The following is a 14115-nucleotide window of genomic DNA, read 5'->3' as shown; positions in this document are numbered from 1 at the left end:
CACAGAACTCCACAAACTCCTGATCCCTTTTCATTCAACTTTAAAATCATCCATCAATAATACTCAATCTCTCATCAAAATTGCTAACACACTTAGCCCCTCACAAAAGACTCTCCTCTCTTTCTCACTCTACTTGCTAGCAGGCGTATATGCACAAATATTCACTTACCACTTGTGATCCAATTTCATTTGCGTCACATTTGTTGAGGGCTCACTTTCTTACACTTCTTCACATATTCCTACATTTCCTCCCACAGAAGGGCTACTCCTTCTTTAGCTCTAACCCTCAAACTAACTCTTGACTTTACCCCTAATATATTTCCAAATAACTTTTTTCCCTCCCCTTGAACTTTGCTTTAGAAGTACAATGTCCAGGTTCCTCTCCTCAAGAATACTAACCTACCTCTCTTTCTTATCATGGTTAAACCCACACACATTCTGACACTCCATCCTGATCCTTCCAGGAGTATGAGCACTCATTACTTAGCTCATTTTTCTGTTCTAACTTTTAGAAATAAAGATACAAAAAGGGGAGGGTTTTCAATCCCTTGCTCCTACTCCTGTTAGTCACCTACAATATGCAGAGAATACATGGGAAGTATTCTATCTCCACTACCACCAGGATCTATATACATATCTATATGTCTATCTAGATAAATCTTTTTTTCCATATTTGTCCACCATTTCCCGTTGCTCCAGGGACAGGTGAAGTTGGGCAGCATTCGCTCAAATCTATTCTCTAACTGTTGTGTGTAATGCACCGAAACCACAGACTCTTATTTACAACAAGACCCGACAGACCTATCCATAGTTTCTCCTAGCTTCTTCATATGCCTTGGTTCATTCAGTCCACTGACAACATGTTGCCTCCTGTATACTAAATCATTCCACTGTATCAGAAATGGAGGGGACAACGAGAAGGGGAGACCCAGACAGGGAAGGATGGAGTGAGAAGAGTCTGAGTGATCAGGACCTGAACATGTAGGAGGGTGAAAGGCGTGCATGGGATACAGTGAATTGGAATGATGTGGTATACACAGCGTGACTTACTGTCAATGGACTAAACCAAGGCATATGAAGCAGCAGGGGAAAACCAAGGAAAGGTCTGTGAGGTCCGGAAGTGGAGAAAGGCTGTGGTTTCAGTGCAATGCATATGACAAAAAGAGAATGAATATAAGTGAATGCGGCCTTTCTTCATCTGTTCCTGACGCTATCTTGCTAAGTTCAGAAACAGGAGATGGAGATGAAAGAAAGAAAAGAAAAATATATTCATACTGACAAGTGCTTTGCTTTCTTAGTAAACCTATTCCACATATGTAATAGGAATCTTATAGGTTAACTGCACTTAAAAAACTATAATGATAATCAAGATTATATGGTATAAATGTTATCACACATCATCAATCTGGGTTTCAATGAAGAGTAAGGCTGGACAAGCACCATAATTCATATCTCCTAAGAAATAATATGAATTGAAATGCATCTTAATCTTACAACAGGTTTCTTAGAAATAAGCTGTGAGTTTACTTCAGTTATATCATACATCAAACAAAACACTTTACTAACAGCCTTATTCTATAATTAGGTACCCAGCTAGTCTTTTGCAAGGTATCATCACACAGTACGAAAAATTAGTCAGTACAACATTCACATTAATCATGCTCTGATCATTTTAAACAAATACAACATCCCTGAGCTTATGCAAAGGTAAAGAGTACAACTGTTAGAGAGAAAACACATTACTGACAATCTTTGGTCAGCTTACAGACTAGAGAGAGACTGGAAAAAAGCTTTTCTGCAACAACAATAAGGCTTGAAATCTAAATCATGTTCTTTGAGTGTTAAAAATCCTTTTCTTCTTCACATGAATTAAAAAACTACAATTTGCTCATTTCAGTTCCACATGAGAACATAGTCTTCATGAATTATTATTCATATGATGATTATTTCTTTTAAATAATTAGAAGCCAATTTTGAATGGAGAGACTGATTTATGCACTCTAACAGCCTAGACTGGCTGATACACATACCACCATACACATACTACTTATGGCAACTGGACCTTTATGTGGAGTGCCTTATTACCGTAAAACAACATCCACTTTGCTCAAACAGTTGTCTTCTTACACTAGTAAAATTAAGAGATCTAAACACCAACTAACCAAGAAAAGTCACCACAGAAGAGCCAATTGTATCAACTGCACATACCTGGGTGAATAAAGTGGGAGGTGTGTGCCTCCCCCAAACTTGTCTATCGGACTAATGAATCAACCTTCCTTTTCCTATCAAAACCAATTTCTCTGCACGATAAAGCTCAAAGGATGAATGCTAACTTACCCTTTGGTGAGGTAATTTCAATAATTTTCCATGTATGCTAAACCAATTTCTCTGCATGACAAAGCTCAAAGGATGAATGCTAATTTATCCTTTGGTGAGGCAATTGCAATAATTTTCCAGGTGCTACTCAACTTATGCTGCACTTCAGCCACACATGGAAGGTACTCCAAAAGTATTTTCAGAAATACAAATGGAATTGTGTGGTATTTCTATAAGAACTTTTGTCACAAATGAAAATGTTTACTCAAGAGTTTACATTAAAAATATTTATCATCTTCTGAGATATACACAGCAACAAAAATCATTACATAACATGAGGGCAAAGTTGTCATACAGGTGTCCTTGACATCTACATATATACATCTCAGTATTTGGATAAAATATCTGGCTGTAGCATCAGGAAAATGAATGGGATGTCACTACAAGTACTAATAGTTATATATTCTGCATTCAAGGCAGAGCCGGCCATTTCAAGAAGTGATCCTCATTTGAAGTCACCCACTTCCTGATAAGAGATCCTCATATGAGGCCTACTGCCTCCTAAAAAGTTATACAAATAGCTGAGTGGACATAAGCTCTCCTATTGCCAGAATGCATTTAATCATCTCTCCCTTTCTGGAAATTCCTCAATTCTCAAACAGGGTCATACTATAACTTATACTATACACTATAACTTAACCCTATTTTGCTAACTACAATCGACTGATCTGTGAACAAGAATGAGTTTCAAGAAGAAGGCAACAAGTAACACTCAGATCATATGGTGAGACAAGGCAATCCTTAACCAATATGATGAAACATTTATAACCCATATTTAGAGTTTTAAAGCTAAAGGTGAGGCAAGGCAATCCTTATCAAATAAGCTGGAGCATTCACAGCTCATATTCAAAGAATTGAAGTTACAAGGTTTCCTCCCTATACGTCATGATACCACAGCATTATCAAACTTGTGAAGAGATATGGCTCACTACACATTTACAGTAATTTCTGTTGCATGCTTATGTACTAAAATGAATACTTACAGTCTGGAGAAAGAAATAGGGCACCTCAACAATTACTTATGGAATCTTCTTTGAAGCAATGAACAAATACTTTTGAGTAATCACCAAAAACATTTGTAATACACTTATCAAATAAGAAACTTCATGTTTTGGATAAATGGAATTTAGGTTAAATCCTTTATGATATAAAAACTTGCTTAATTTTTTCATCAGTGCTTGAGTACAAATAAATCAGATAAATACGTCTGTTTGCTTCAAAATATCATAAGTGCACATATATTACAAACTACTATGCCTGAGACAAAAGGCTTTATGTATGGCAGTTTTTTTTGTGTTAAAGCCTCTAAACTAGTAACTCTTAATACCAGAAATGGGTGTATTTGAGCTGCAAAAAATTTCTGAAAATCAGGAAGCAATGGTCTAGGTTCTGTAAGAGAACCAAATGAGAAAAATCTTTTGAAGGAATCAGATAAATCAACACAAAGAGCTAATTCTAAAGGAATTGATAGCCATTCCTTGTTCATATATTTCATGATCTAAAAGATGGAACAGATGAAGGAGCAAAGAAAGGAGTGCTCAACCTCCTCAAAGGCTCAGGCTCGAGTGTTTAAATGTGTGCTAAAGTAACTAAGATGAGAGGAAAATTCTGGATGTTCCAACTCTGAGTGATTCACAGTCCAGGGTAAAAGTGAAGAATGGTTCAGCAATGTCTTAGGATTAAGTCAGGGGTTGGTGTGAGGTCAATAGCTACGGAAGGAGAAACAATACATCTAGCAGGAGTTGTGAGGGCATTATTGGATAAGGGAATAACTGATAGGCATCCAATGGAAAGACTATTGGATATGAATGTGTTAAGAGACATTTGGTGGGGTGTATGACCATTATGTGGAGTAGGCAATATCTGTAAAGGCTTTTAGGATAAGAGAAAATGATACAAGTGTGAAGAGGGTGGTGAAAGTGAGCAAGCTTGATAAAAAGATGTGTGTCTAGAAATACCATGAGAGAATGGAGTAGATTGGCAAAAGGTGAGACTAAATGAAGCAAGGGAGTGGATGAGAAATGGTAGCTACTTAGGGAAGCGGTACAAGCATGTGCAGGAAAAGTATTTGGCATGCAAAAGGTATGAGGTGGGCAAGTGTGAAAAGGTACAGAGTGGTGGGCCAAGGAGGTGAGAAAGAGTAAGAAATGGTGAGATGACAAAACAAAGTTGCTAGTGAAAGAGAAAAGATTCGGTTATGGGTGGTACTCACAGGAAAAGAGTGCAAATGACTCAGAGATATACAGGAGAAATGAGGTCACGGGGAAGAAGCAGGGTTGAAAAAGAGGGTAAATGAGATTTTGGGTGAGCAAGTATCAGTAAACTCCTGGGAGAATAATTAGATATTTTGGAGGGAGGTTGATCATGTTAAAAAGACATAAGAACATCAGTCAAAGAAAGAGTCATGGAAGTGGTTTATTGTAGGGATGAGGTGGTGAAAGCCTTGTGTTAGATGAAATGTGGCAAAGTGGCTTGGGTAGATAATACTGCAGTTGAATTTCTGAAAAAGAGGGTTGACTGTGTCGTTGACTAGTTAGTTAGGTTATGAGGAGTGGCAAAATGCATGTATGGTGCCACTGTATGAGGGCAAGAGGGACAGAGGTGATTATTCGAACTGCAAACATATCATAAGTTTAAGTGTACCTGGTAAGTTGTATGGGGAAAGTTATGGGAAAGTGGTGATTAAAAGGGAAACCAAACTGGAGGTGGAAGGATGATGTGAAAAAGATTTTGAGCAATCAGGGCCTGAATATACAGGAGGGTGAGAGGCATGCAAGGAATAGGGCGAATTGGAACAATGTGATTACATATACACATATTCGCCATTTCCCACACTTGCGAGGTAGCCATAGAGGGAATATCCTCACTTGGCCCCCTTCTCTATTCCTTTTTTTGGAAAAGTAAAAAATGAAAGGGAAGGATTTCCAGCCCCCTCCCCTTTTAGTTGCCTTCTACAACAGTCAAGGAATACATGGGAAGTATTCTTTCTCCCCTATATTCAGGTGAGAAACTGCAGAAGCTGGTGACTGAGTTTGGTAAAGTGTGTGAAAGAAGAAAGCTGAGAGTAAATGTGAATAAGAGCAAGGTTATTAGGTACAGGAGGGTTGAGGGTCAAGTCAATTGGGAGGTAAGTTTGAATGGAGAAAAACTGGAGGAAGAGAAGTGTTTTAGATATCTGGGAGTAGATTTGGCAGTGGATGGAACCATGGAAGCGGAAGTGAATCATAGGGTGGGGGAGGGGGTGAAAGTTAAGGGAGCGTTGAAAAATGTGTGGAAGTTGAGAATGTTATCTTGGAAAGCAAAAATGGGTATGTTTGAAGGAATAGTGGTTCCAACAATGTTATATGGTTGCGAGGCGTGGGCTATAGATAGAGTTGAGCGGAGGAGAGTGGATGTGCTGGAAATGAGATGTTTGAGGACAATATGTGGTGTGAGGTGGTTCGATCGAGTAAGTAATAATAGGGTATGAGAGATGTGTGGTAATAAAAAGAGTGTGGTTGAGAGAGCAGAAGAGGGTGTTTTGAAATGGTTTGGTCACATGGAGAAAATGAGTGAAGAAAGATTGACCAAGAGAATATATGTGTCAGAGGTGGAGGGAACGAGAAGTGAGAGACCAAATTGGAGGTGGAAAGATGGAGTGAAAAAGATTTTGAGTGATCAGGGCCTGAACATGCAGGAGGGTGAAAGGCGTGCAAGGAATAGAGTGAATTGGAATGATGTGGTATACCAGGGTCGACGTAGTACTTCACAAATGTAACACAAGAATGAAAGAAAGAAGTTGTCAGTTCTTCGCCCACAGGAGCTAGTAAATATTTGAGGGCAACAAGCCTTAGCTTTTATGAAATAATCAGGGGTTGAAAATCAGAAGACTGGCCACAAAATCTAATTTCCAAAATGTGACTCAAAATGTCGCTTACTTCTTGGATATATATTCTTTCAGCAAACAAAAAGGAGTCTTGCTGAACCTCAATTATTTTAAAGTGTGATTATATACAGCTGAGAAAGCCGAACTAGAAACTACTCCAAGAAAGTATAGTTCATAATTGTACCAGGCCAAGACTTCTAAAGATTTACAAAAAACCTTAATTCCATAAGAAGAAGGAATTATCTGTCTGATTGCTTACAATCAGTATATAATCTAAGTAGAACTTCTGGTTCTCAGACAAAAGCCTTAGAAGGTACAGACAAATCTGAAAACCTAAAACAGAAAACATTTAATTCTTTTTGGAGGGCAAAAGCAAGGAATCTCATAATGTTATGGTGCTGATACAAGAAAATAAGAATCCTTTATGTAAGGATTTTGCCCATAAATGCTCAATAGCAGTTTTGGCATTCACACAAGTGGATTACACTGCAAACTTCTAAGCCTCATAAAGTATTTCTGCCAAATATGAACATAAAGGTATACCCCTTCCTAAAAATAACAATCACCCAAGAAAATAACCTCAAAGATAAAGACAAATTCTGCTAAAAAATGCAATTCTCATAAAGTCCTGAACTAAAGACTAAATACAATTCCAATAACTAACTTTCATAAAAAATGTACAAAGGCACATTAACAAGGCAGAAAACATCCTTACACATTGCTCTATGCCAGTGACTACTTCCTACTTCTGACCAACCTGAGATTTCCTGTTCCCTTAAAAAATCTTATCCTAATAATTTCATCATTTACTCACTACCTTCACCAATGTTATTCTTCCCTGTTCTATCCCTAAATCACTAGTAATCTGAATAACATCTAAGCATATTGTACTTGTCAGTCAGAGAGAGTGAATCATTTAAGGTCAAAGTCTCTGATTTAAAAGACCATCTTAAAACACTTCTTAAAATAATCTAATGAATAAATAAGTATCATCTAAGTATAACTAAACTAATGAAATGCAAACTAGTCATTCAGAAACAATACTGCCAGTTGTATGAATCACAAGTTCGAGGTAAATCATAATTCTTTCAATATTTTCAGTATCACATTCAGCACATGACCAGTTTAGTTGTGTAATGCAAATTCAAAACATCCAAACAATCATCATCATGTAGATCATACCCAAAATAATTAGTCTGGAAAAAAAATTATTGGCAAATAATTTTTCTTTTTTTAAATAACATGATCTAGAGAAACATCTCAGAGAAAAGGGCCCTTGAAAATCTCTTCTATTCAAGATCTATGTTAATTACCACAGTATCAAGTGGGCTCAGTTTCTTATAATCAGATATTTCTTTAAATGAAGGTGTAATGTACCCTATCTGCAAAGATATGAGAGAGTATCACCCTTAACTAAGGAGAAGCAGCTAAAAATATAAAAATGATGAATCACCATAAGACATTCAACATATGTAAAAGTATATCTAATAACAATCCATTAAACAAAAGAGTTTCAGGAAAAAGTATTCACGATATTTACTCGAGTATTAACACACAACAAAAGGTCTACCATTCCTTAGTTCCTCAAAAGCAACATTATCCAAATCCTATGTATAATCAATATGAAGAGAAATTAGTTACATGTCATCCATGACTGCAAACTAAGTCCACCAGCTATCAAGACTAATAACAACAACCATCAATACAACATCCTCATTAAAAAAAAGTATGCTAATAATAACCAGTTAAATCAATAAAAAATGTGAACAGATTTCCTTCAGTAAATACCTGAAAAATATGCTTTGAAAGCTCAGGACCTGAACAGGTAAGAGGGTGCAAGGCATACAAGGGATAAAGCAAACTGGAATGAAGTGGTTTATAGGGTGCAGCATGCTGCCAATGGGTTAAACCAGGGAACATAAAGCAATCAGGGGAAAACATGGAAAGGTCTGAGGGCCTCACTGTGGATAGAGGGCTATGGTTTCAATGCATTACACATGAAAACTAAAGTGGATGCCAGTGAATCAAGCCATTTCTTCATCTGTTCCTGGTGTTACCTATTTGAGGCACAAAATGGAGAATTTGTATGAAAAAAAGTATATACAACTTTTTCATCTCATACTTGTCAATTGTTTCCAGCATCAGCAAAGTAGTGCCTGGAACAGAGAGATAGAAAGCCTCTTTTTCTGACATCCATTCTCTAACTGTCATGTAATGCACTAAACCCGCAGCCCCCTATCAAAAACTCGTCTCCACAGACCTGTCCAAGGTTTTACATGGATTCTTCACATGCCCTGGTTCAGATCATTGACAGCATATTGCTCCCCTGCAAACCAGATCGCTCCAATTCACCTTTACCCATGCATGCATTTCGCATTAATACATGTTCAGGCCCGTCACTCAAAATCTTATTTACACCATCCTTCCATCTCCATATCAGTCTTCCCCTTCTCCTTGCACCTTCCACTTCTGATATACATTCCCTTTTTTGTCCCTTGTTCATTCTATCCATTCGTCCAAATACTTCTGCATGCCCCACTCAGCTCTCTTAACTGTACTCCACTCAACACCACACCTTTCTCTCTCTCACAAAGAAATTCCTACTCAATCAAACCATGCACTACATATCCTTACAGACAGACAAACAGACACACACACACACACACACACACACACACACACACATATATATATATATATATATATATATATATATATATATATATATATATATATATGTATATATATATATATATATATATATATATATATATATTCTTTTTTTTTCTTTCTTTTAAACTATTTGCCATTTCCCGCGTTAGTGAGGTAGCGTTAAGAACAGAGGACTGGGCCTTTTTTGGAATATCCTCACCTGGCCCCCTCTGTTCCTTCTTTTGGAAAATTAAAAAAAAAAATGAGAGGGGAGGATTTCCAGCCCCCCGCTCCCTCCCCTTTTAGTCGCCTTCTACGACACGCAGGGAATACGTGGGAAGTGTTCTTAATCCCCTATCCCCAGGGATAATATATATATATATATATATATATATATATATATATATATATATATATATATATATATATATATATATTTTTTTTGTTATTTCTATTTTTATTATACTTAATCGCAGTCTCCCGCGACAGCTAGGTAGTGCAAGGAAACAGACAAAAGAATGGCTCAACCCACCCATATACACATAAACGCCCACACACACAAACACACACACACACATATTTTATTTATATATATATATATATATATATATATATATATATATATATATATATATATATATATATATATATATATAATGTGTGGTGGGGTGGTGGCGGGAATGGATGAAAGCAGCATGCATGAATATGTATGTGTGTATATATGTATATGTCTGTGTATGTATATGTTGAAATGTATAGGTAAGTATATGTGCGTATGTGGGCGTTTATGTATATACATGTGTATGTGGGCGGGTTGGGCCATTCTTTCGTCTGTTTCCTTGTGCTACCTCGCTAATGCAGGAGAAAGCGTCAAAGTATAATAATAAAACTAATGTATATATCCCTGGGGATAGGGGAGAAAGAATACTTCCCACGTATTCCCTGTGTGTCGTAGAAGGCGAATAAAAGGGGAGGGAGTGGGTGGCTGGAAATCCTCCCCTCTCGTTTTTTTTTTTAATTTTCCAAAAGAAGGAACAGAGAAGGGGGCCAGGTGAGGATATTCCCTCTATGGCCCAGTCCTCTGTTCTTAACGCTACCTCGCTAACGCGGGAAATGGCGAATAGTATGAAAAAAAAATATATATATATATACATACATACATACAGGTGCACCACCAAATTTCCGGCAACTGATGGTTCGGCACCTCCTTTAGACCAGACAAAATTATGTGAGGAAACTTGAAATTACCATGGCCACGAGACTAGTTTACTGGGCGGCTACAGATGGCATTGTGTATAGCGTATGCTTATTTACATTCTTTACACTGCACTTGCTGGTGGTGATACTGCAATTCTGTGAGATTCTTAGTTAATTTTGCTTAAACTTAACCCTAGCTATGGCTTCTAAGACATATGAGAGTGTCAGTCGTTGAGTCAAACGTAAATACTCGTCTATATCGGTCCAAGATAAAGTAAAACTGTTGAAAAAAATGGACCGTGGTGCTTCAGTGCGTAAGCTGTGTGACATCTACAGTACTGGCTCATCAACTGTTTATGATATAAGGAAGCAAAGGTAGAAAATATTGAAATTCGATGCAGACAGCGTTCCAAGAAGCAAATGATGATTAGAAAAACTTTGAAAAATGGTAAGAGTACTGAGCACAATCGAGTGATGATGGAATGGTTTCAACAGCATAGGAGTGATGGAGTGAACTTGTCAGGTAGCACGATAATGGACCAAGCTAAGTTGTTCCATAAAGAACTTAAATTACAACATGAGCGTGACTTTAGTAAAGGATGGCTTCAAAGATTCAAGAAGCCTCATGGAATCTCCATGAATAAAGTGTGTGAAGAAAAGCGGTCTGCAAACCACAAAGGAACTGCCGAGTATGTAAACGAATCTGCAAAACTCATAGCTGAAAAGCACCTCAGTCCTGAGGTGTATAATTCAGACAAAACTGCATTATTCTGGCAATGCACACCTAAAAACACTAACAGCAGAAGAGGAAGAAGACCCCACAGGATTCAAACAATCTAATGACAGACTTACCATCTTAGAGTGCTCAAACTTTTAATATTTGTTTAATTTAAATGTCTAGCAGTCCGTGGTATACTTTAAACACATGCGAGATGTATATAATTAGTGGGTTAGAGGTGTGTTGATGAATTATCATTACGTGACCACGGTTAGTCCAGCAAAATGGTTAATCCGGTAAGTCTCTGGAACAAAGAGTACCGGAATATCGGTGGTGTACCTGTATATATACATATATAATTCATACATATTCACCATTTCACATGTGCACAAGGTAGTGAGAACAGATATATATATATATATATATATATATATATATATATATATATATATATATATATATATATATATATATATTATCCCTGGGGATGGGGGAGAAAGAATACCTCCGACGTATTCCCTGCATGTCGTAGAAGGCGACTAAAAGGGAAGGGAGCGGGGAGCTGGAAATCCTCCCCTCTCATTATTTTTTTTTTAATTTTCCAAAAGAAGGAACAGAGAAGGGGGCCAGGTGAGGATATTCCATGAAAGGCCCAGTTCTCTGTTCTTAACGCTACCTCGCTAATGCGGGAAATGGCGAATAGTTTGAAAGAAAAGAAAGATATATATATATATATATATCTTTTTCTTTCTTTCAAACTATTCGCCATTTCCCGCATTAGCGAGGTAGCGTTAAGAACAGAGGACTGGGCCTTTGAGGGAATACCCTCACCTGGCGCAATTCTCTGTTCCCTCTTTTGGAAAATTAAAAAAAAAAACGAGAGGGGAGGATTTCCAGCCCCCCGCTCCCTCCCCTTTTAGTCGCCTTCTACGACACGCAGGGAATACGTGGGAAGTATTCTTTCTCCCCTATCCCCAGGGAAAATATATATATATATATATATATATATATATATATATATATATATATATTGCTCAATTTTTATAAGCCTATCTTAAACATCTACTTTACTTACTAAAGTTTTTCAAGCTGCAGACTACAAGTTTACATGCCTATACTACCATGATTTTTCCTTTAATGATTCAAGTCATAACAATACACAGGTTACACATGATGAAAATCTTCATATTCTTCCTTCCTTATGCTAGTTCCACACTTCACAACAACACAACATATCACCTTTTGAATTCACTAGCTTGAGAGAGTTCCATCACTCATTTTGGTATGATTTCTCATGAAAACTTCTGTAGTAGTAAGTTGGTGTTCAGATTTCAACACAACTGACTCCAGCAAAGATAATGATTTGAAAATTGACCCCTTTGTATTTTGGACCTGTGATTAGTTGACTCGCACACACAAACAAAAAAAAAAATCTTGAGAAAAATGGATATTGTTAGGGTAGTTAGGCTGCTTCCTATAGGGTTCAGCTGCCTTGCTGAAAAGGACTGAAAACCATATGCCCCTCAAGTTCTATTGAGTGCAGAAAACATATACTATATAATAAGATTCGTCTCTTTAAGTATCATGACTATAAGGAGCATTAGAATACTACATCACCATCTATCAAAACAAAGATCACAGTTCAGATCTTCTTTGGTAAGTTCTGACCCTCAGAACATTATTACAGGATTGTCAGTGAGTACTGGAGGCCTGTCCTCCTGCTCCTTAGCTATTAGTAGGTGGACAAAAGCACTACCAGCACTATTGCCAGGAAGGCAGTTAGAGGGAAGTGGAAAGGGGTACCAAAGTACGAAGACTTACTCTGCTGAATGGTCTGCTCATCAGGGTAGGTTTCCAGGTTCAGACGATCTGTTGCTGAAAAAAAAAAAAGAGGCATTACATTCTGCAACTAACTCATTTCTCACACTTTACTCTCCAGTACGACACTTATATATCTGTTTTATTACTCTGACAAATGCTATTCATATTAACCTGAAAGCAATATAAAAGTACCAGTACATCTGCAAATATTTACCACTCTTATGGATGACATAACTACCTCCTTCAGCTTAAGTAGTACACAGTACTGTTTTTGAGGACATTTAGCAATCTATCCATACATCTGGTAACTAACTGCTCACAAGATCATTTTTTAAGTGATTCATTAAAATAATAAACTTTTTCTTTTGTATCCATTTGCCATTCCTTGCATCAGTGAGGTTGTGTCAGGAAAAGACAAAGTAATGGCATCATTCTCTCATAATTTAACAAAATCAAAGCCCCCTGTCCACATTTGATCCTTACCCACTTTCCTGTAGCTTCCTCTGACCACTTCCCATGCCCTGGTTCAGCCCATCAACAGCACATTGTTTCTATATACCACATCATTCAATACATTTGATCCCATAAGTGCCTCACACCCCTTGCATGTTCAGGCCACAAATGCTCTGTGTCTTTCACTTCATCCTTCCACTACCTCTACACTATCCCCTTTTCCTTTTCTTTGCTTCCATCATGCATACCCTCTTACCTTTAACCATCCTTTCATAACTCATCCTCTCTACGTGTCAAAACAATTTCAGCACATGTTCTACATCTCTTTCATCAAAACTTCTCATACTTCTGTACCTCTCCCTTACCCTATCATCTCATTCAATTAAATTTCCTCAAACCAAATACTCTTCTAAAACTTCTATTTCCAACAAATCTACCCTATTCTCTACTTTTCTATCAGGGCCCATGTTTCACATCCCTACAACACCTTCAGAAGTGCTATACACATCTTTCCCCTCCCTGACTATGACATCTCTTTCTATGCCTTCCTCAATGTTCCTAAAATCTTAGCCCCTTACCCAACCTTTGACTCACTTCAGCCTCCATAGTTCCATTTGCTGCTATATCAACTATCACGTATCTTTTGCACATTATTCACCTCCTTCCAAAACATCTTACTCTCCCTACAGTTTTCTGAAACTTGCTCATCCCAACTTTCATTTGCCCTCTTTTTCAACCACTGCACTTTCCTCTTGACCTCCTGCTGCTTTCTCTTATACATCCCCAAAACATATGAAGAACAGAGAAAGGGGGCCAAGTGAGGATTTTTCCCTCTAAGGCTCAGTCATTTGTTCTTGACGCTATCTCACTGACATGGGAAATGGTGAATATGCATGGGGAAAAAATATATGGGGAAAAGAACCCCAATATGGAATTACTTTGAAAAGGATACATGTAGGCAATAAGAGCACTAGTGAAGACCACATTAAAATGATCACATATAGTACACTCTTTAAGAAAAGCACTATTATTC

The 14115-nt window shown here is 37.4% G+C and overlaps 1 protein-coding gene across 2 annotated transcripts in view; it reads right to left on the bottom strand.

Moving 5' to 3' along the window:
- LOC139748046 (uncharacterized) overlaps window positions 1-14115 on the bottom strand; it is a 538085-nt gene that overhangs the window by 55005 nt on the left and 468965 nt on the right. For both annotated transcript variants that reach the window (XM_071660616.1, XM_071660617.1), the window contains one exon: window positions 12630-12683. In XM_071660616.1, coding sequence (XP_071516717.1) covers window positions 12630-12683 — 54 coding nt within the window. The remainder of the gene's footprint in view (window positions 1-12629; window positions 12684-14115) is intronic.

Source organism: Panulirus ornatus, chromosome 72 (assembly GCF_036320965.1).
Source record: "Panulirus ornatus isolate Po-2019 chromosome 72, ASM3632096v1, whole genome shotgun sequence".
Taxonomy (NCBI): domain Eukaryota; kingdom Metazoa; phylum Arthropoda; class Malacostraca; order Decapoda; family Palinuridae; genus Panulirus; species Panulirus ornatus.
This window is presented reverse-complemented; position numbering and strand designations above follow the sequence as displayed.